General features: G+C 43.9%; 1 protein-coding gene across 3 annotated transcripts in view; it reads right to left on the reverse strand.

The window, feature by feature from the left end:
* Positions 1 to 24,431, reverse strand: part of RASGEF1C (RasGEF domain family member 1C) — a 71,040-nt gene that overhangs the window by 19,968 nt on the left and 26,641 nt on the right. For all 3 annotated transcript variants that reach the window (XM_068205836.1, XM_068205837.1, XM_068205838.1), the window contains 3 exons: positions 7,864 to 8,046; positions 6,128 to 6,250; positions 3,513 to 3,650 (listed from right to left, as the gene is read on the reverse strand). In XM_068205836.1, coding sequence (XP_068061937.1) covers positions 3,513 to 3,650; positions 6,128 to 6,250; positions 7,864 to 8,046 — 444 coding nt within the window. The remainder of the gene's footprint in view (positions 1 to 3,512; positions 3,651 to 6,127; positions 6,251 to 7,863; positions 8,047 to 24,431) is intronic.

A 24,431-nucleotide genomic window follows, 5' to 3' on the forward strand; every position in this document is an offset into this window, starting at 1 on the left:
GATAGTGTTCAGTGCTAGGCATTGACAGCATTCATGCTTTAAGTGTTTAAGGAACCAGAAACCAGAGTCAGTGCTCTTCTCAGCTGCACAGAATCCAATCTGCACAGTGGAGATAGCACCTGCTCCTACTTCACAGTGAAGAATAACTTCTCACATCTAGTCTGTCTTCATTACAGGGTACAAAAGGCTGGAGACCTTTAGAACATCCCAAGTGCTTCAACTTTTGCCACAACACTTTATAACTTTGATGCAGCTTTTCTAATAAAAGATTTCACATTGCTCTCTTGGACTCACATTGCTCTCCTTTCACTTAAGGAAGATGCTCTCTTGAGCTGGGCTAGAACATGTACCAGATAAGCAGGATAAGTCAGGCTCTTTTTTGTAAAACAGAGCTGTTAAGTCTGAAATGAAGCAAGTACCACAGAGAAGGCAGGAGGGATGTGTCTTGGAGAATGACAACACACAATGTATTTGGAATCAAATCCCAAAGATGGAGTGAAAATTGACAGAGGAAAACCCCACTCCTTCAGTTTTTATTTGTTACTGATGTATATTAGCTCCAAGAAAGGCATTCTTCATGTAAATCCTCAACAGATGGTCACACTTTTGATTAACAAAGACTGTTCTGGACCCAAACTACTGACCACCATCTAAATATTTCTCTGTTTTATATCCAGGTGTGTTTGCAAATCTCAACACAGCTTATGAAGCTCTGTGAACACAGTGTGATTTTTTAGTGAAAACTCAAATAGTGATGTATTTCGCATTTTGTGAACTTATTTTGTAAATGGGAAACTCAGTTCTTTGGGGTGGGGGGACAGCACTGAAAGCCAAGCCTTCCTTGGCTGGAAACCCAGCTCTTCTTTCTAAAAGGAGTTTGGATGAAAAATCTTGGACCAGCCATGTCTATGCAGTATCAAATTCTTCATAGTTTGGACAAAAAGTCAAAAAGTTGCATAAAATTGCTTGAAAGACATGCATATTAGCCAGTCTTTCAATAAATCTTTACCAAGAGATCTAGTTTCAACTCATTTTGTAGGGAATATGGCACAAAAAATAGATATAGACAACAGTAAACAAAAACTCTGGTAAGCCAACCACCTAATAAATAATGAAAAAAAAAAAAGAGACACACTTAAAGGACACAAACAATTACACAGAAATCAGAGCTCTTGAAGAGACTCAATGGAAATCAGTTGGGTGCACCCTTGCCTAGAAAGCTTTTCTGTGCACATTGAGAGAGAATTCAACAAAAATAAAAAATCCTGCTTTTGCCCTTCTAAAAGCCTTTCCTGCCTTCTTTAAACTACATCCACTAGCTGAAAACAACATTGTTCATTACCTTCAACGTGCTGGTAATTATCTTGCCACAAAATGACCCCCTACTGTACAGGGGCTGCATGCTGGACTTATCAACCAATTTCACTTCACTGCCACATTAACAGTCAAAAGAAGCACACTACTGTTTAATATTTAAAGAAAATGTTTCATTCTTAACTAGGAAAGTTCCTCTGAAGACAGCAGGCCTCAGCAGGTGGCTTAGGAGCTCAAATTTTAATTAAAATTTCTAACTCTAAATGCAAATCACAGCACTTACTAAGAAATGCTTCTCAGCATGGACACCTTTATAAGCACATCACAGCCTTTAGAAAGTGGACTCTGCAAAGAACAGGAGCAGACACTGCAGGGGAAAATCCTGCACTGACCTACATGGACTGGATGACATCACAAATCTTTCAGTCTTTAACTTCTGTGGTTCACAATGGGAACAAGTTTCTTCCAAAAAACTAATGGTCACCATCACTCTTCTGTGCTGTCCCTTAAAAAAAGGAAATTTGCATTCGGAGGATATGAGCTGTTTCTTAAATTAATTATTGATTTTGCTCAGGCATAATCACTTGCAATTACAGTACCTAGTAATATCTGAAAAACAGTGATTTGAAACTAATGTAGTCTGAGGCCCCCCAGGGCACCCACAAGGATTTGTAGGCACAGCTGCACACTCCAGAGCAAAGGTGTGCAGTGCTTGCTCAGGTTAGGCACATAAACCACTGCTTTGCGTGCAGAAAGTTGATTTTTAGCATTTATGATTCTTCACCAGGGCAACTGCTGCTGTTAAAGAGCACATGCTAAGTCCCTGTTCTCCTCCCTTTGGTTCCTTCTCTCCAGTGGACACAATTCTGGTGGGTCTGCATGGGTTTCCCTCACTTCTGATGTGGAAGGGCTGCCAGGAGTCTTTTGCTGTGGCTGGCCAGGAGCAAGTCCATTGCCTCTCTTCCTTGAGGGAATTGTACTACTACTCTGGTAAATGGAACTAAAGCCACTTTGGCTCTTTCTGAGTTTTTTTGTTGTCTTCACCTCCCCGTCCTACCTCTTCTCTCCCACGGGCTGCCCAGCCCAGGCAGTCAATCCATGCCAGCCTACAGCTCCCTGGAAGTGCCAGACATGATGCCAGCCCAGCCCAAGAGCAGCTGTTTCCATTTATGACATATTTCATGTGCATAGGAGAGCCCAATTTCATTTTTGTTGTGCTGCAGCCCTGCTAATTCCTTCTGTCCTCTCTCCACTCTTCTCTCTCTCATCCTCATGGGTATGTTCTTGTTGTTCTACTGGACTGCACCCCTCTGTGGCTCAAGGCCAGGCCTTCATGTAGCCAGTGGAACTGAATTTTTCCACATCCCACGGTTAACCTAGAAGTAATTAGAGACTCTCAGTGTACTATTTGCTTATTACTTTCATGAATTTTGTGGTCTTTTTAATGTTTCCGAATTAATTTATGGGGTTCACCCACCTGAATTTGCAAGCAGGTCTCCCAGAGGCTCCATTCACTGTGACCCACTGTGCCACACACAGAGCTCACATATTTGAACACCAGGACCATACAGACCTCTAGCCTGATTCTGTGCTCAGCAGGCCACACACTGCTGTCTTCTGCCACCTCCCTGCTCCCAGACAAGCTACATGTCCACTAATATTAGAATTTTCTTTAAATATAGGAATTTGTATCCAGAGAAGCTGTGGATGCCCCACTCTTGGAGGTGTTCAAGGCCAGGTTGAACAGGGCTTGAAGCAACCTGGTCTAGAGGAAGGTGTCCCTGCCCATGGCAGGGATGTGGAACAAGATGGTCTTTAAGGTCCCTTCCAACCAAAGCAGTCTGTGATTCTGTGATTGTAACTTGGGAGATCACAGCTCTGCTGCAATTTGAGTTGTCACCAGCACAATCAGTCTATGCTATGCCTTCACATATTCCTTCTACAAAATGGGAATGTTGTTATCCTACAATTCAATGTGCAGAAGATAAATTCCAATGCTCACTGCTCCAGGAGCACCTATAGAGAGATGTGGCTTTCAGGGAAGATACTACAGGTTTTTACATTATTGGAGAAAAAAACTCTGGGAGTATCCAGGAAAAGGCATGGAGCAGAATGCAAAAAAAAAGAGGAAAAGGAAGAACCAAGTGGGAAAATGAACTTAATGTATCAGCAGAACATCCCAAGTCAGGCATCCTCACCTCATCACATGGAGCTATCCTGTGAATCATGTCTTTGAGATGGCCAATCATCCGCTCTTCCTGAAAGTCATATGGGAATGTCTCTGTCCACTCTGTCAGCAACTGTAAGATTTTGGGTCCAAATTTTCTGATTCGAGCCTGAAATGCAAACCATTGAATGATGCTCAGGGACTGAAACATGTTTACTCATAAAGTCTCTCACTGTGTGTGTCACTGAATGTGGGGCCAGGTTTTCAAAGAAGGCATTTGTGTTGCACCTGCAAAACCTGCACACATGCATACAAAGAGTGTGGTGCACAAATAATACATTTTGGCATGCAAAATGTACCAGAACTCAGGTGCATGCACAACTGCCTGTTTTACATGCAGACTTAAGTATTCTGCACATGCAATTGGCCTGTTTATGGTTGGAAGGACATTTTGTTGGTGCAACCTTTATACCTTTTTTTAAAACATCTGGCCTTTTGTTCTTCCCTTCTGTAGTTACAACCCTTCTATATTTTCATCCTTCTCTGAAAAACTGCAATGAATTTCTTGACCATCAAAGAGGTTTTTTGCTCCTTTGCTTTCTGGCTGTGTGAAAAAAACTGCTTAGTGGCCAGTGGCAGATGCACAATGAAGAAAAAGATGAACAAAACAGCAGCACTTTTGTAACTTTACCTGGGCTGCTGGTAATGTTGCTCTCTTCCCACATAGGCTCAAGGTCACGATGGGACAAAGACACTCAGCATACAGCTGATGCCCACTTCTGGTGGAGATTTATCTGAGGATGTGGCAGTGGAAAGAGTCGGGATGGGGCACGGAGGGAAATGCAGGGAATGGCACAACTGGTGCATTAGTGTTATCTCAAAAGACAGCCAGTGCGGCTGCTCCCAAAGCTTTTATCCTCTGTTATGTGAAAAGGAAATGGTGTTAAAAAAAAAAACCTGCATTTTTATTTACAGAAAACATAGACCGAAACAAACAGCCTTCTTCTGCATCCCCACGCACTGCAGCTGAAGTGTACCCTGTAATCAGGAAAAATTATACTCTTAAGCTCCCTGGCTCTTTGTTTTTCAACCAAGGTGGTCAAAATGCATATTTCAGCTTTCCACCAACAACAGGTTTCAATGAACCACATCTCTAAAAATAACTGCTGTCAGCTAGCATTAAGCACAGGCTCAAAGACCAGCAGGTGGCTGCTAAAGGGAAAGCTTTATTGGAAACTACAAAGGTCTGGGGAGACATTTGCTCCAGCTGTGTAAACTGCATTATGAATTGATGGAGAGGACTTTGTGCAAGTCACAGGACATGGGATGGCAGGTTGCTTGTGTACAAAGTTTCAAAATCAGCCCCACTCTGGGGAACACAAATCAGCTGTGTTCCACCACTCCTGTATTGCTACAACACCCAGGTGAACTTCAGGCAGATAAGAATTCTTCATAGTAAGACAGTGTTTTTAATTTCTTAAAAGTTTAATGAGCAGCAAAACTTTTCAATGCTCAAAATTAATCCTCCCAAACTTGTATCTGTCATAGAATTGGAGAACAGAACCTCACACCTTAGAAAACTTGTCTTGCTTGGTTCACCACATACAGATACTTCTATTAACACTGACTGTATGGGTAACCCCAGTCTGGGATTGCTGAGCATTCTGGAGAATGGCTCTTCACAGTCAAGGCAGAGCTCCTGCTACTCATGGAACCAGCTGCCTGTGCAAAAACAAGCACATGGTCAGATGTTGGTGACTCAGTATTTGATGCCAAACTCACAGTTTCAAAGCTGGAAAGCCTGATCTTGAAAACCATTTCAGAATTTTAGGGTTTCTGGAGATTTCCAACAAATGCATGTTCTATTCCCCTACACTGCTTTGAAGGTGCATCTCCTGCTCCAGATAACATACCAAACAAGTGCTCATCAATGCAGCAAGGAGAGCTTGGGCAGAACCCAACACTGAGAGCATCCATCACCCCTGCACTGTCTGTGGCACTGTCAGAGGATGCACATGTGTTGCTATACACTGTACCAGGCTGCACAGTCCCTGGGGCAAAGTGGGAAGAGTGCTGAGGCAGGAACAGCTTGGATTTTCTCATTCGGTTCACCTATCAGGGCCCCACTGCTGCTCCTGCCCATTCCTGGTGCTCCATTGGTGCTGCTCCGAGGGCAAAAGGCAGGAAGGTGATGGGCACCTGGCCCTTGTTATATGGTGCTCAAAGTGACAGGAAAGGCCAAGAGGAAATATTACTGTACCAGGAGCAAGAAAGCAAAGGGGCAGAGACATTAAGTAAAAATGAGAGAGAGAGTGGTGTGTGGACATCTGCACTTGACAGTGTGTGAGGGTCATGTCCTACCTCCTTGCATCCTGCAGGCTTCCCCAGAGCCTTAAAGAAGGAAAGTCACCTGGGAAGACTGAGACAGGGGGAAAGGGAAAATTAGAAGATTTGAAGTGACTACTGCCTGAAGCATTGCTCTCAGACATGGACACCAGGATGCCTCAATGGCAGGATCTCAGTGGCAAATCTTTTATGAGAAAGATTCATTCAATCTAAAGAGAGGCAAGGGACACACACCAGAGCCCCAGAATCCTCTACTCATTGACAATACTTCACATTTTTCTGCTGTAAATATAAACTAACCTTGTCCAGCACGGGGTCATCCAGCCGCTGCTGCTCAATGCACTTGTGACAAACTCGGGACAAAAGCTCATGGGGTTCGATGAAGAGTCTGGAACTCAGCAGGAATGTAAAGATATAGGCTTTCTGCAGGAGAAAGACAAGTAGACCTACTGTAAGCATCCACACAGTGGGTGATATTGACTGTAAAAGCCCTAAACTTCACAGTTTTTCATTTCTACTTGGCAAGACCTTTTTATCTAAAAGACATAACAATTCCTGACCCTGAATATGGAACTGGTTACACTGGGCACAGGAGGCAGCAGCATCTCCTTCCTCCACAGCATCCACGTCCAGCCCTTGGTTGCCTAAACCCTGGGCAAGCATCCAGTGTAGAGAGTGAGCAGGAGCAAGCCCAGGTACAGGAGACAGCACAACCAGGATGCTGGAGACAGTAAAGCTAAATGGGCAGGAATCTCTGTGTTGTACTGGGTTGGGAGCTGCAGACACCCCCAAATCAGCCACATCTTGCTATTGCCCTGCAGATATCACCCAGCCTAGTTTAAGCAATATTTCATTTTTTCTATTAACTCCCCAAATTTCATTTCTATCAGCCAAGTCATATCATATGCAGTTCCACATCTGTGAAGCTGTGGGAAGCAGGTCTGTTGGATAAATCCTTGGATTATTCAAATTATTCCAGCAGTGAATTTAAAATACATGCATGAAGTCTCAGTTGTTGCATCCTGACCCCTCCTTGCATCCTTGCACTTGAATTATCTCCTTTCCCCCAGCCCTAGCCATGCTCCCAAGCAGCAGGTATAATATTACATATCATACATTATAATGAAAATCTCACAGCTTGATCTGTCCATTACCTATTTTTATTGCCTTTCTGTTCCTTTTTTTTTTTTTTAATTGAGATGCTTCTTTATTACTTATTTTTAGCTGATCAGAAACTGAGCTCCGGGTAATTTAAAACATGCTGCCTGCTCTGCATTGATAACTTCCCCAGTCTCCTCAAGTACCCAGAAGTCAATGCTCCTCTGTGCTTTGAAATACAAGCCATGGAGCTATATTAGCACTTAAAAGTCTTCCAGTCAAACTCTGTCTGAATTCCACGGAGGATGTGCAAAATCCAGGGAAGTCAATAGCTTGCAGGACCATAAACCTGCTTTCAGTTTAGATCCTCACACTCTTGGTGAGGAAACACTTAATTTCCACTGATGGAGCAAGGATTAGGGTCTGGACTATGCTGTCCAGTGACTGCAAAGTTGTGAATACAATGCCAGGTAAATTATAAACCCACCAGAAGAAGCATCTCTGTCATCACCAAGGGAATGCTCTGTACATACAGGCAAACCTGGATGACTTCAGCAGGCACTGAAATTCAGCTAATTTAGTCCAGTTCAGACTTGGGAGCTTTTGGCTTCAGTTTTCCTCTAGACCTCTCTGGGAAGCATGGCTATTTTTGAAAAGCTCCAACTGCTACATCACTAATTCATCACCACAACAGCTCCCCCCGCTACCCTGTTCTCTTATTTAAAGGCAGTCTCATCTTTGGGATCTGTTTTTTCATGGGAACAATTATAGAGCAGTGAAACAGTATTTAAAGCAATGCATCAATTTACCAAGCTTTAATTGTATGCAGCTTTTAAATGAGCCCTCTTAATTCAAAATTTAACACATTTGCACTTTTGCATAAAGTGCTGCCCCAATTCATCAAAATTAAACCATTTATTATACTGTGAATTGCTTACTTCAGGGTAGTAATCAGTGGTAGGTATCAGATGCTGGATTAGAGCATCCAGAGATGCTGAGGTAAGGTTTCCATCCTGGAAGATCAGTCCTCCTTGTTCACCTTCTTTTGAAGTATGTAGATGAGGGCTGAAGCCACATGGGGTAAACATACTGGTAGAACTCAGCGTTTGGGGCATGCCTTCCTGCAACAGAGACAGGGACAAGATCCATCAGATCCACAGCCACATCTGTCTTCTGGCTGATTTGAACAACACAGCCCCTAATGAGAGCTTCCTGTTCACAAAATTAACATAATCCCTTCTTGATAACCTCCGTGTCTCTTTCATTGCTGGCGCTGGCAGATCATGCCTGCAATGGGCAGAGCACAGAAAATGGAACATTTTGATTTATGCTTTTGGGACAGAAAATGATGGCAGCCACTTTGGGCTCTCCCCCAATCAAGAGTGTCTGTGATGATTCCCTTTTCACTCTGGGCCATCTCTGGTGAGGCCCACACAGGAGAGGAGAGATACTTGGGACTTAAACCTCAGCAGGTTCCTGAACAGGATGAAGCAGTTTGTTTGAACCTCTGCCCTCCTGAGAATGAGGCAGGGAGAATTTAGGGTGTGAGGGAGAGAAAAGGGGTGTCACCTAGAGCTTGCTTGGGATGGACCTTGGAGAATGCCCTGTGGCTCTCATGGGACAGCAGAGGTGTCAGAGTGAGGACATAGGAGCAGAAGTCAACTGGGGGAGGATGGAAAAGTTAAGGGAGTTGGAGGAAACAGAGAATGTGGAAGCTGATGAAGAGATTAAATAGCAAGGAAAAGAGAAATGAGGAAGAGTGAGAAGGCAGACACCTGAACTATATTTGGAGCCTGAAGTTAGTCAGTCCTAGATCTATACTTAGGTACTAAATAAATGTTTCAAAGAAATCCTGAGCACTCATCACATTCACTAGCTCTGCTCAGTCCTCAGCACTTCTGAAAAGGAGGCCAGGCAGACTCTGAGCACATAGCCCAGATTCAAATCCCTGTATTTCAATTATCTGGGTTTTTCAGGTTGCATTCTAGGTTTCATCTTGATTTTGTGGTTTACAATCAGCTTTAAATGTTTCTCTTGTTGAGCAAAGTTGTTTTGCTTTTGAATTGCTGTAGAGGGATGAGAGATTTTGCCCTGAGAGCTTTAAAGCATCTCCAGCTGCCTCTGAAATCCCCCCTGGAAGCTGCTCCTCTCTCAGCTAGAGGCAGCATTATAGGACATGGACGGGAAAAGAACAGTGTGTGCTCCCTTCCAGGTCTGCAAATGCATCATCCAGAGCAAGGGACCCCTCTGTGACCTGACTATTTGTTTTCATGTTTGGTTTTACCTCATAAAAGGGAGGATAGGAAAGATATAAGAGAAGAGCACCAGAGCCAGGCAAGATCTGCACCCTGTGCCCTGCTGAGCCAGCACTGACCTCCCATGGCAGAAGGCCCAGGGCCACGGTGACAGCGCTGCTGGGGCTGCTGGGCACACACAGCCAGCAGACACGCCTTGGGGTTTAATACATTCCTCTGCCCTTTTCTGTATTATGTTCCCTCTGCTTTTCTGCCTCTTTACCATCCCATACCATTCAAAAGCTGACCCATGGATTTGGCTTAGAATTTGGAGTTTGCCTGTCTCTCCCATGTCTATCAGCAGCTGTGCTGTGACCCAGGCAGTCAGCTCAGCCTCAGCTCCAGGTACAGCTTGTTAGGCTCACTCCTGCAAAAAACCCTTCCCTGCCTGGTACAGCCCATCTACTCCCCCAGCTCAGAGCCACCCTGGGCCACTGAGGAGAAGGGAATCATTCCTGCAAGCTAGGCAGGGTGTGAAGCCCTGGGAGAGGCTGGGAGCTGAGTGCCAGCTCCGTGGGAGATCAGGCTTTACAAGCAAAACTTGGGTGACTTCATCCTTCAAAGGAGGGAGCGTTCCCTGGAGCCAGCAGTTCCATCCCTTATCTCCTTCTGGGAGGCTCACACGGGCTGCCTCTGGGATTTGCAACCAACAAAAAGGAACCAAAATGTCAAACCTGACCAATTCCTACCTTGACTGGAAAATAAACCAGATGCTAGGTTTTAGTTTAAGGACCAGAATATGTAAATGCCATCCCAGTCAGAATGGAAGTTGAAGCATCTAGTTCTAATGAATGTGCAGATGTGCCTGTTAATAAAGCTCTGAGAGCAAGTAATTGCTGCTTTTTGTAGCACAAAGCTCAGACTCTGTGTAGTAAATGGGAAGGACTGCCAAATCCCATTTGTTACTTCTAACACGCTCTATGTTATGCCTTGTTTCTATGGCAATAATCCCAAGAAGGATTTCATGTCCACACAGATCAAGAAATAAATCGCATGGACATACAGCTGTCTAGATGAGGAAAAGAAAAAGTTAGAACAGCTGTGAACTTACAGGACACATCCTGGCTGCAGCATAAAACAGAACTCACAACTAATGATTTATTCGGTGCAATCTTTCACTGTCAATGCCATTTTTATTATCAGATAGAAATCATCTAAACAGGATATTGCCTGAACTTTTGCATCTTATGAACTGAGAAATCTTGCTGAAATACATGGTAATGCTTTTTAAGAAAAAGCACATTTTTAAAAAGAAAATAAAACAGCTGTACGACTGTCACTGAGACATCTGTCTCTGGTATTGTCAAGAAATTAAATTTGACTTTTTTATTATGAAGTTCCTGGTCTAACCTCAAGTTTTCAGGCAAGGCCTGTGTCATATCTGACCTGGTGCATGATTGCTACATTACTTGCCACCAAAGAAGACCTGAAGGTTTTAACAGATGTCTTTTGCTCCCTTTTATGTTACATTCACAGCAGGATGAGGCCAGCTGTACAAAGGATAAAAGCCTCTTGCACTTCTAAGCTCAAAAATAACTAACATTAGCATTTGGCAGACATGAATTCAGGACAGGGACTTCTCTGCTCACACCGCCTAATTCCTTTCTCTGTTCATACATTTCCAGAGTTCTCCTTTCAAGAGTACTAAATAGAAACAAGATCTTTCTTTGAAAGAGCCCAAATACACAGTTAAGGTTGTGCTGTCAATCACTCACAGAATACAGAAACAAGGGAAGCACTGAGAGGAAAACAAACAAGCAAACAACCAAGGAGATTTGTCTTATTGAACTCTTTGGATGATGGAAAAGGCAGCACAGACAGAGGCAGACCCTTCCCTGAAGAGCACAGGGACAGGATGAGAGGCAGCACTGCCAGGCTGCAGCAGAGAAATTCCTGCTGAAGAGAAAATCATCCCCTGAGCACTGTGGAAGAGGGACCTGGAAAGGATGTTCAATTTCCACCTTGAAAGGTTTTCAAAACTCAGCTAGACAAGACTCTGAGCAAACTTCAAGCCCAGCTTCAAGTGGGAGCTTGGACTAATGAGTGCAAGAGGTCGTTTCTGATTAGCTTCTCTGTGACTCTGACACATTTCCATTCAAGTATTGCCCCATTTCTGAGCTTTTTAATATAAACCCTGGCCAGTAAAAATTGAGTCCAGAATATTAGGTATTTGTAAAGAAGTCCATCTTGGCAGGAAAAGGTTTTTCCACTTTTTCTGGAAACAACAGATCAAATGTGGTAAAAATGACTAAAAACCTCACTTGAAAACCTCTTGGACTCAACCTGAAGTTAATGACATTTAAGCATGTGAGCATTCAGCAGGTGCTTCCATGAACTTTCATCCAATTCAACACACAATGTTTTGCTGTTCCTCTCATTTCAGAAGCAAATCTGATGCCAATTTCAGTTGATAAATGGTGCTCTGGAGGAAGTGAGATGGTGAGATGTTAGTGAAGGGCGAACTTCCACCCCCAGCATGCAAAATGACTGATGATACATGTGGCTGCACACACAAGGCATTTAAACTACCTCTGTGCTCTGAAGGGCTGAGACCAGGAGATAGGAAAATGTTTCTACACCGGCTAAAAAAAAAACAAAAAGAAAATCCAGGGGCAGACTGTTTCTGGGACTGGTCTCTGTTACACAGAACCTCCCATGTGGCAGTAGGCAGGGCATGGGCCTCCTTCATTGCCTACAGAAAATAAGGTGATACATTGGAAGCAAAGGCAGATTGGATTCAGCATTACCTGGAAAAAGGAATACTAAATGCTGTTGGGCTGGGCTGGTAACATTTTGTGTTAATTTTACCCAAATGTCATGTCCACCAGCAGTGGCCAGAGCAATCAGCAGCACCACTTTAAAAATAATGGCAACATACACCTTTTTATCTTCCTTCACTGGCCAGCACCGCCCAGTATTTCAACACAGTGATAAAAAAAGACATAGACAATTCTCATTACAAATGATGTTGCTTACACAAAGTATTTCAGGACTCGATTCACTGAGCTAAATCATGGAACCAAAGGATCACCAGTGCTTGGGAGAAAAGTTACCCACAAACTCCACACCTATCTACATCTGCAAGTACCTTGAAATCTGTGGAAAACCAGTGCCCAGACCTGGAAGACTGAGGAGGCTTAAAGGAGTCCTAAGCATGCACGTGGGCCTGCTGATCTGCAGCAAGAGAGGTTCAAGGTGCCAGAGGACAGCTGCAGGCTGCCAGCTCTGCCTTCCTGGGCCAGCCAGGTGACCTGCAGCACAGCCACGAGGGTAAACACCCACCTGCATCCCCCAGCTCCACCACTTGCTGTTACAAGTGTCCCCATGGCAAGCACAGTTAATGCTTACGTGGACACGAGATGTTCAGGAAACATTTAATGTGGTTTTCAGCGCCTTTGATGTGATAAGTGTTTTATCCTTTATCAAAAACCTAATCACACTGTTTACTTTTGATCTTCATTTCATCTCTGCCTTCCATCTGCTCTGCCTCTCTCAAGGGGAAACAAGAGTTGGTACCATGTGACAAAAGGAACGGGGCTGCCAACTTATCTTCCCACCCACTTAACTTTTGGATTAACCAAATAAATAAAAGACTTCCCACTTCAGGGATGAAAGGCACAAGCTTCTGACAATCTCCCAGCAGAATTACAGGAGCTAGAGACAGTGGTAAGGGAAGGTGTGGAGGCTGGGGTATCCATCTGTGCCGTGAGGGAGGCTCCAGTGTCACTCAAGCAAGTCAGCATTCAGGGAGCATGGGCAGGGGACAAACCAAGGGTATGGGAGACCCAAGTCAAGCATTAATTCGGCAAGGCACAGACTTTAACAAACATACCTAATCCAGATTGAGTTGGGAATCAAGACAGGAGACATCTCCCATCTTATCTCAATCATGCAAAAGTCTTTTCTGATCAAGCAGTCCCCAAAACCCTAACTAAAGGAAGATGGCTCGCAATAAAACCTTTTGGGAAAACATCTTGACCAGTTTTTGTAACCAGGTCTACTATCAAACCATCACTATATGGGGAGCAAACCCTGTCCACAGCCCCTGTCAGAACAGCACAAGACACACCGAGGTCTCATCAGCCTCAGTACCTGCCTGCCACTGTCACACAAGCCCCAAATAGCACTGAGCTCAGCAGAAACTTCAGTAGCAGATGTTCATTTTTCTTTACATTACTTTCAGTAATTTTCCAGCTATTCATCTTTGCTGACAAAAAAAAAAAATCGGAAGATAATCATAACAAGTTAAAATTCAGATTTTTCTCTGCTTCTTTTGTAGGGAGGGAAGCAGAGGAAAGAAGAGAAAAGAATTCTGGTGTTTCAGAATACAAAAGGAAAACCACTGCAAAGTAATTGCTTCCAGTCACCAAGGCCATGGTTATAAACGTATTTTCAGCAAGAGTACCTAGCATTAACAAACTCAATGTATTTGATGATGATGTAATTAGGAAAGTGGTAGCAGATGTAACTTTCTTATCACCTTTTCACCAGACCCTAAAACATTCAATTTACAGCCCATGAAGTTGTGAGATTGCTGAAAACTCAACCTGTCAATCCCAGTACTGCTGGAAGTGGTTAAATGAGCAATATAATGATGTCTCTACATGAGTTAGAAACACAAAGGAAGCACAAGGGTAAGAGCAGTGGGGAAAAACATTTAACTCCAATATTCTCCAATCTCAATAATGATGATTACATCTCAATGCAGGTTCCCTCCCCGTTCCTACCCACTCCTTGCAGCAGCTGAGGACTTCACTGAGATTCCCATGAATGAGACTGCAAGAGCAGCAAGTGAATTTATGGATTTGGATACCTAATCAGAATTAGATGACAATTTTGTTTCCTTTGATCCCACCTGGTTCTCACCTCTTACTCATCCACCCACACGTATCACTTCCCTAAAGAGTTTACCCGGTGAAGCCTTCTTAGAGAGGAGGGGAAGGAAAACTCCTCACAAATCTAAACCAGCAATCACAGAAAGCAACCTTGGGTAAAGGAAGGAGAGCTGAGTAGCAGAGAGGACAGGACAGCACAGCTCTATGATGTGTTGTGGTACACAGCACTCAGAGTAGGGGATGTGGGCCAGGAGCCTCAAGGTACCTGGAAAATTTTGCTTCCTTTTCTTCCGCAAAATTGAACTCCACAGAAATTACTGGGCTCTACAACTCCACAGATTTACACCAGGCTAGAACAAGACCTTTTGTAATTGTCCAAGAAATGCACATAGGTGCATTCAAAGCTGCAGCAGAGCCAGCGTATGTCTGCCTGCTGAATTCATTCCATAATGTCAGTAAAATGATCCTAGAGGTAAAATGATCTTGTACTAGAGGTTTATGAGAAATATCTTGCAGTCAGAAAAACAACCATGCTAACCAATTACCTCAAAATCTGATGGACATGCCTCAGAAAGAGGCCCAATTTATAGGTAAGGAGGCATTAAATCAATTACCAGCACAGTGCAAGCAAGAACAAGGTCACCTTGCTGAAGGAATATTTCTGTTTTTGCTCATGTCAGAGTATTTTGCTCAATAGAGAAAAATGAAAACCTGATTATCATGAATTTGGTAGACTGGTCTGAAGTAGAATGTAAATCAGGAAAGAGAAGATTTACAGCCAATTAAATTGAACTCCAATCAAAATCCCATTCAGGCAACAGTTCCCTGGGGGCTTCAATTTGTTAGTGCCACATTTTTTTAATAACTTTCTTTTTCATGTAACATCAGCAATAATAAAAGTCCTTCAATAACAAGCAGAACTATGAACACTTTATTTATCTTAAAATGCCATCATTGCCTGGAATCAGAAGGCATTGAAAGGATGAGCTGTAATTGCTCACGAACAACCCCCCACAGCACTGCAATGGGTGTAAAGCTTTTTTTCTTAGTCTCAGAGCAATTTCTCTTTTCATTAATCTGGTTCAAGTCTGAAGAATTTCTCCTGAGTAACAGGGAGTTGGTGCTGACCCTGCCAGGAGAGGAACACAGCCTCTGATGTCTCAGACCCCTTCCCAAGGCTGTGTGTGCACGTGGCAGACACGGCCTGTGGCAAATCTGTGCCTCATCATTAGCAGATTTTTAGAATTATTAGAAGGAGAACAGCTATCAACATATTCCAGATGCCCTTGACAATATTCAAATGCATGCCAAAGGCAGCAGTCTGGATTTCTCTCTTTAGGCTAGGAAATCTATTTTCTGCTCTTTCTCCCCTTATGCCTCCCCTTCTTCCAGAGTTCCTGGTATTCTGGTAAAACCCTTAGACAATATAAAAAACTATTCTGGTGCATAGAATTTTTTTTAAAGTAGAAGTTATCTTTTCTTTATCTGCTCAGAAATGATCCATTATCCTTTTCCTCCCCTTTTTAAGGAAAGAAAGAGGCTAAATAGTACATAAATGGGAAAAGGAAAATGAGAGTGCTTAGGGTGGAAATGATTTACTGCACCTTTTGTTAAACACAAAATTGCGAACTTTGCCCTGAGTGAAGTCAGAGCTCAACCAGGCTTGGACAGAGAGGGAAATCCCGGAACAAAACCATGCAGGCAGCATTCCCAGAAACCACTGACATCAACAGGAGCCTTTTGGCTCAGGTCAGTCGTCGCTGACGGGCCACCACTGTGACTGCCTGAAATTAGTCAATGCTTGGATCTTCTTGCTTCAGCAGTGGAAGTGGTGAGGAGAGGAAGTTATTTAAGGATAACTAACACTTGTCAACCTGCAGGGCTGTGTGGTTTTGTTGGGCAGCCTGGGCTGTGGCATCATCAGACTCACACCTAAAATCAAGAAAGACGCTGTGGTAATCGTATTTAACGTCCAAATACGCGAGCGCGACATCGCAAATGCCTTCAGACCTCAGCAGCCGCCTCCTCCCAGGAACAGCTTCTGCCAGGCCAAGCCTGGAGGAATCAGAGAGGCTTAAAAGCAGCCTGGCAGAGTCTGGCCCCCGCAACACCGACAGCTTTGCAGGAGCAAGGCTGCCTCTCCCCAGCTAAAGGAATGCTGTCTCCACCGCATGCTGTCAGAATTACAACGGAAAGCCCGTAAATAAAACAAAAATGCAGATCTCAGTCCTCCTCTCATGACATCTTGGTGAGAACAAGCCCTGACAGGAATAAGAAAACCTCCCACACTAAGCAAAGCAATTCTGCTATTTATGCAGAAGGAAGAAGGAAAGCTGTATATCAAACAAATAATTACAAGAGCAGCTTTATCAGTCCCTGCTGATTACTCTCAGCTCGGTTTGATGATTCTGCCAGCGCTCTGCAGGTTGCTCAGAGAGGTGGATGTCACAACATTTTACTTGCAGTTCTTTCCTTTATTAGCACCTACTGCTACCTGTCTCTTAGTCAGAAATTGTGGCATACATTTAGAAATTGGTCTCCTGGAATCTGTCAGGAAGGTTTAAAAACCTATACATCGTATTTTTACGCATACATCCTCAGACACCACATGTGAATATGAATGCATAATGATGTATTTTGGGTGTTATGTACGTAAATGCAGTTATATAGAGACACACACATTCATGTAAGTGCACTCCTCCTCCTCAATATGTAAATACAGAAATTCAAGTAACTTCCTTACCACTGCTCCAGTTTGAGTGGGACAATATTTCTGTTGACCTATTTTCTTCCCCACATTTGCTAAAATATTAAATGGAAGAGGGTCTCATTTTTATCTCAGAAAACATCAACACATTCTGAAGAGCAGCACAAGTTGTGACTGCCACCAATGTCAATTATCACCACTGTTCATTACAGCGTGTTCAAGTAATGCTCAGTTACCAGATTAGGAGCAAAAATTTAAGTGACATTTGTGCCAGTTGCCAGGGTCTGGAGGCATCCCTGAGATTTATGTCCATCTGCAAGGCATCCTTTGTATGGAGTATCTCCATGCTCCAGTATGCAGTGCCTGACTGAGGGGATAGACAACCAAGCACCTGATTTGTGGTGCTCCCATCCCCGAGCCTCAGCTCACCTCCAGGAGCTGTGCACAGGACTGTGGGCAGGAAAACTGAGAGGTCAGAGCTGAGCCTGCCAGTGATGGATCCAGCCATGCAGGCTCCCTAGCAAAGTCCCCCCTCTCAGCCCTGGGCAGGAGAGGCACTGAACACTCAGACATTCAGGACTTCCCTCCCTGGCAGGGAGGGTGGACAGAGCACAGGGGCTCCATCAGCACAGCCAGCACCAGGCTCCAGCTTAGACCTAGATTCAGGTTATTTCATCCCAGCAGCCTCAGAGTGCTCCAGACTGATGAGCAGGCTCTCATCCTCTATGGGTGACATATGGACACGTCTCCCTAAAAGAAATGAGCTCGTGATCTTCTGGATTTCCCCTTCTGGAGCACCATCTGTGCCCGCTCCCAGTCCCAGCACCCGCTGCTGCAGCATGACCCAAGGCAGCCCCGCACGGGCCCTGGAAGCAGCAGCAGCATCCTTGGCTGTCCCAAATTTAAACACATCCATGCTGGAATAAGCTCAAACACATACAAGTTCAACCTTCATTTGGGCAGGCAAGGAGTCTTCGGTTGACAGATTTTCTCTGGCTGCATTAAGTATTAAAAAAAAAAAAAAAAAAAGAAAGAAGAGACTGCTGACATTTAGTATAACACTGCAAGTCTGTAGCTGGAAAATAAATCCCTCTGCTTCAGAAGGAGGAAATCTGAGCTGCAGTGCAGCCCAAGCAGCAGCGCAGGTGAGGATGCTGGGCCCACATGCTGGGGCTCCCAAGAGCTCAGGGAAGCATCATGCTGAGCCCTGACCACCCCTTCCGCAGGGGCCATGGGCAAGGGAGAGTCACTGCTGAGCTGACTAATTGCTCATTAGCTGAAATTAACTCTGCAAGACAATTCTGTGATCACTGCTAGAAGTCTGTCATTAAAAAGGACTGCGGACATTAGTTCTTAGCTTCCAATCAAAGCACCAGCAATGTGATTCCCTGGCTTTAGGATCAACAATCTGCTGTCAGAGAAACATGGGAATTGCCTGTGGTCCATCCAGCTCACCACCTGCCTCTCACGCTGGCCACCACCCACTGGGTGCATCTTAGGCAAGAGCACTGCAGGGGCAGAAATACAACACTTAGCCCACTACAGCAGCCTCTTTCTGCTCCTGAGATAGGAGAACAGTTCGTACCCTGAAGCATGAGATTTAATATCCATCCAAAACCTGCTCTTGTTAGTGATTCTCAGTGTCCATGCAGAAATTATAACCCTCAGGAACCAGGACCACAACCCTTCCTAGAGCTATGGCAGGGAGCTCAGTGAAATACACCCCTGTCAGAGGAGCTGATTCAAAATATTAGGAGATGAATTTTTTCTTGGCATCATTCCACTGATTTTTGTGGTATAAAACCCAGGGGTGAACATGGTCCAAGATATACACAAAATTAGCTAAATTCTGAACTGCACTTGCTGACCTCATAACTCTTAGCAGTTGAAATGTGGGCTACAAAGCCAATTTCCAAAAAGGACATGTCCAGTTAACAGCGGGAGACTGTGCTGACTCGAGCTGTGTGAGCACACTACTGAGATATTTCCCACACAACCTACATTCATTCCATACTTTTTGGAAGTGCTCCTCAAAAGATGGTGTCAAGGGTGCAAATCCTGTAGATCAAAAAGATATGTGACCCGTCAGAAGGCACAGAGCTTTAATCACTCATCATTTTGGTGCTTTGAGAAGCCCTAAACAACACACATGGGTTTTCTTCCCCCCAGCCTCAAGACTGCAGGGTAGCAGCTTGCCTAAGGTTTAGGCAGCCCATATGGGGACATAGACACCCCTCTGGAATGCTTGGAAAAGGATATGCTGTACAAGGACTGTGAAAATCCCAATTTGTGTCTACAGATAGCACCCAACATACAAAAACTATATTCATTCCTTCATTTTGGTATTGTTTGAGCAACAGTGAGGTTTTAAAAGCAGCAACTCTCACTGTTATGAAGTTGCACTATTTTAATAATATAACAAACTGGCTGATACAAAATTTGAATGTACACCAGAGTTGTTACCCTGTGGCTAAATGTCTCACCCTTACTTAATCTTCTCAGGCTCCAGACCTGCACAGACAGACACAGGACTTTAAATTCCACAGGGGAATTTCTGGTAAACTATGCATCTACAGATATGCAAACACGGAGTATTTGCAAAAGGAAGAGTCTAATGTCACCTGTAATCTCTCAAGCCTGTGGATTTATACATGCAATTGAAGAAAACCCTTGACTTTCCACTCCGCATGGGAAATCGGATGAATCACATGCTCAAATTAGGTCTGCCATCAGCTCATAGCTGGGGCCATATCCTTGCCATCTTAATTCTGTTCTGTAGCCTCAAAAAACTCTTGAAATCAGTGTGAGTATTCCAGAAGTATGCTTCTGCTCATGTGGGTAAGGGGAGTCACCTTTGCTCCCCAAATACAACTGAAGGCTCACGTCAATATTTACAGCAACAAGGTTGGAGATCACATTTAAAAACCCAGTCTCTGGTATTTGCAAACTTTCTAGGAGTGCTGATACCAAAAGCAGAAATGTGCAACTTGTCTTGAAATGTTTATTCAAGTAAATAATTATTTAAGTTTGAATAATTCTAAAGAATCTGAGCCAGCATCCTGCTGCAAACAAAGAATATTGACTCAAATCCTGCTTTATGCTCAGTGTAAGGCAGTAACTAGAAGATACACAGAGCCTTCGTCAACTGGATATAATCCAAGTAGGAATATGTGATAGCACAGAGTGGCCCCAAGGACTGCTTTAAGAACACTTAGAACTTAAATAATCATAGGGGTCAAGCCAGCAGCATGTGCAAAAACCTGCATGGGTGGGTTCCCAGTGCAACACACCCTCCACGGACCCAGTCTTTGGGAATAGGACTGAGGCTGCACTCACACAAACATTGCATGAGTTTGCAGGAGGATGGACAAGCACAAGGGAAGATTTCATTGCTGAATGCTTTGCTAGGATGTCCCAGCTGCAGCTATGATGGACATGGGGCATGGGAATCTGATTAAAAACCAATGTGAACTCCATAAGGAGAAAACCGTGGAAGTGAGGAATGTTGTGAAGTGTGCAGTGTTGAGTGAAGAAGTGAGGCTGAATGTTGGTTTGTAAATGACACTAATTAGACCAGAAAATGTAAGAATGGCAAAGGCTCACACAAGCCTCCATTAAAGTTTCCAGCAGTACAGCTGAGGAGCTGAAACACCACGTACAAACAGCAAAGCCCCTGCTCCTGGCTTCACTACAACTCTGCATTTAGACGTATACGATTATTCTGTTCTTTGGGAGGGCACTTTCAGATCCAGGATGCCCTCCTTGAATTTCAAATTTTCAAATTCCCATTTCAGCAGTCCCTGCTGTACTTCTGGATGGCATTGAAATTTCACAGACTGTACTTCCCTTCTGAAAGAATCTATTTAGGAGGGAAGCGGGAAGGTAACCAGCTGGAAATCCATGATGGAGGAAAGACTACTTGTTACCTCCCCAAGGGAGACAGAGGAGAGTAAAAGTTAATGGAAGGATAATCAAGAACTCTTCAGGGATATCAGTTTCTACGCCAGGAGCATATATAACTGAGACTTGTTTGCATATCAAGAAATTACAGGAGAAGGTGTGACAGCCAAATGCAGCTTATGAAAATATGGCTATCAGTAAAGCCGATAGCTGCCTCGCATGTGAAAACCCAATCCTAACACTCAGCTTGGCAAGTGAAGGCTAAATAACATCAATATGTCTGCTCTGGGCAGCCGTGCAGTGAAATCACTTCTTATGACATTTACAGTGTTTTCAGAAGACATGCCTGGGACTCAGAGAAACAGGCTGGTTTCTTAGGGATTTCAAGGATGCCAGCTTAAAATATCCACAAAATTGAAATACTCCAGCTTTAAAACAACATGGTAGAATTGGGTGCCTTTTAATAGTCAGTGGGAAAAAAAAAAAAAAAAAAAAAACCCAACCCAGCAACTCAGAGATTGCTTGAAAACACCACACTGTGCTACATGAACAAGACAAGACATAATTCAGTTTTAGACAGAGCTCTGCATATTTAAGTTCTTCAAAGAGTTTTAGCAGATTAAACTCCAAAGAAGCTGCACTGTCCAGGAGCAGAGATGTATTATTTATCTGCTCAGCAGTGCACACCTGGAGTCACATCACCTCACCTGGAGAGCTCTGTGTATCTCAGTGGGGCCAAGAGACCCCATCAGTCCTGGCATGGGAGTCCCTTTGGGAAATAGAAGGAATTCACCCTCATCTGAATATCCTTCATACTGTTACAAGCATTTTGTTCAAGAGCTATCTTGTAAATAGAAGTATCTGTGAAGATTCCCCCCTTCACACCAATGCTCCCATTCACTTTCACCCCAGACATTTAATAAAGCTCCCAGCTGGTCCCTGCAAATGCCACTGCACTCTGGCCAGATCTGGGCCCTGACCTTCCTGCCAAGGCCAGCACAAAGCCCTCCTTCCCTTCCTGCTCCGGGCTGGTTGGCAGTGCTGCTAGAGCCTATTAAACACCATGAAAAGGAAGGACCACGAAAAGCCTTTCACTGGGATAAGTGATCAAACGCAGGATTTTATTATTAGAATCTATTTTGTCAAAAAGGAGGATATTGGCCAAGATTATCCCAGTCTGTTTTGTGAACGTTTCAGTGAAATCTTTCCCACTGGCCAAATCCAGAAATGTGTGGGAAATTAAGTGATTTAGCCTATTATACATCTTTTACCACACTAATGACCAACATTCTTCTTGATTGTCCAGGGCATTTTTTAGTGTGTGCCTGCCATTCATAAATACATAATTGCTTTCTTGTTTAAAATCTGTATTAACATAGAGAGCAGTTAGATGGCTACCACAATTACCTGGGGGCAAAAAAAGTTCCATCCCATATATGGTACAATCCACCACCATTTTTCAGGGCTGTAGTCCATTTTGCCAGCTGAGTGACTTCTCTGTGAGAACTCCATTTCAAAAATTCCCCAAATCCTCCACTTTTAAAGCTTTTCATGTTACACCAGCTCTTCATTCCACTTCACTGCCACACCACACACCATGAGAAGCCAGAGTCAAGAGGTTATTGTGGAGCTCAGTCCATCATTATTCAACACTCATTTCTACAAAAGACTCCAGGAGTTTCCAAGTTCCAAACGACCCTTCCACAAAGAAAGAGTTTGGTCCAGCACCATGTCTCCATCCTCTGTAGAATCCTCATATTTTTTTCCTTCTCTCTAACATCTGCAAATCTTTGATAATTTTCACCTTCTCTAGGCAGTTCAATGACACTTTTGATTTGTGAGTGAGTTCAGGCAGGCATTTCAGTATCACATCAGTACTGGCTTTCTTCCAACCAGGAGACTTAGAAGAACCCTGAAGAGGTCTTTGTATTCAGACCAAGCCTTCTGCTGAGCTGTAGGCACCACCTGTAAGGTGACTCTATGCAAATGACATCATCGCGTGGCCAGCGTGTTCTTCCGACAGTAAATTTGTCTGGCACACAAAGTCAAAAATGAGTTTTTTCAAATTGTCAGCATCTTGAGCTCAGTCTTTCAGCTAAATACCACGTTGTGTTCCTTCTACTCCACGTCTCGCACTTCAGCAACAATGCAATCTCAGCAATCAAACCTGAGCTGGCACTTTTTGTGATGACTCACAGAGATGACGAAAATACGATTGCTCTCCCAGACTTGGGCTGGCTCAAAATGGCACCAAATGTATCACAGAGGTGTTCCGTAATTCCCCACCCTTTGTCCAAAGAATTAAACACACAGAAGAGACACATGCAGCAATGAAATGGCCATTTTACCCTCATTTGTCACCAGTCTGAGTCTTAACTAATGGGGCTTAATGTAGTTGTACATTATGGTTTCAGATGGGTGTCTTAACTCACACTGAGTTATGCACTTCATGAGGAGCAGCAACAAAACCACGCGCTCACCAACCGAAGCACTGAGAAATAAGGCTGGAGTGAGACTCTGTAAGTTAAAGTGACATTTAGTAGCATAACAGCCACATAACCTCCAGATGGAGGCTCTTAACCCACAGCAGACTTATTTCTAACGCTGCGTTTGTCACAGGTGACAGGCAGTTACATGCTCCCCAGACACAGTGACACACAATAGAGAAACCTTCATTCTCTCTGAAGGCAGAAATGTTTGTCCTTGTCACCCAGTGAAAGATGGCAACTCCAGCCTGGTGTGTGCTGCAATCACACCAGCACAGTGAACCTGGCAGGAGGAAAATTAAAGAAGCCAAGAGGCAGTGCCTACCTTTTGAATCAATTTATCTCAGGGCATGCCTGCAGCCCTCCTCTGCGAGACACCGCTGCTGTGCACTGGCAACATCACTGAAATAGTCGACAAATATCGACCTCTAAAACACCAGCCAGGCTGTTCTGCAGGAACCCTGCATGTGACTCAGCGTGGGAATACATCTTCAAAAGCAAAAGTTTCAGGCACCATTCTCTTAGAAAAAACTGAAACTAAAACCCAGCTCCCAAACAAACAGTTCTTTTCAAACCACTCTTCCTCCTTCTTTTCATTTTTAATTGCACCAGGAATGAGCTTTTCTGGAGCACTACTTTAAAAGTCTTGGAAAAGTCCTGCCAAGTCCTAGAAAAACACAATGTAATTTTAAAATTACAGTCTGACAAACTGCTGCTTTGAGAGAACAACCATCTTCTAAATGACTGAGCAGGAGGCCTCAATCGCTGCTTTACACAGGCTAGAGAAGGCACCGCAGGAGCACGCAGCGGTCACTGCTCCACTCCACGCAGGCCACGGCCTTCAACAATATCTGAACACCACCACACTGGTAATGGAAATCTCAAGGAAATGCTCTGCACCATCTTTACTTGGCCTGAATTTGGTCTCTGTCCTGAAAACATCAGGATGGTACCACGGCACGTCTGTGTCTTGTTACAGTGTCAGATTGATATCGCACAGCTCCAACAAATAACAATTAAATCAATTTGTGTTATTTCAGTCTGAGCTGGACTGTGCACTAGAGAATACTACACAGAGACAGGGTACACTGGGTGCAGCAATGGTCACCTGAATGAGCTCGTGGTCCAGACAACAACCTGGATTGAAGCTGGAGGTGGGACACCAGGAGCAGTGACAGATGATCTCTGCCTCTTACACAGATGGGAAAGTAATTTATTTTCATTTCTACAAATCCTCTGCAGCTTTTGGACCTGTCAGTAGTAAAGCACTTCGCAGCAGGAGCA

The sequence above is a fragment of the Anomalospiza imberbis genome, chromosome 15 (genome assembly GCF_031753505.1).
Source record: "Anomalospiza imberbis isolate Cuckoo-Finch-1a 21T00152 chromosome 15, ASM3175350v1, whole genome shotgun sequence".
In the NCBI taxonomy this organism is placed as follows: Eukaryota; Metazoa; Chordata; class Aves; order Passeriformes; family Viduidae; genus Anomalospiza; species Anomalospiza imberbis.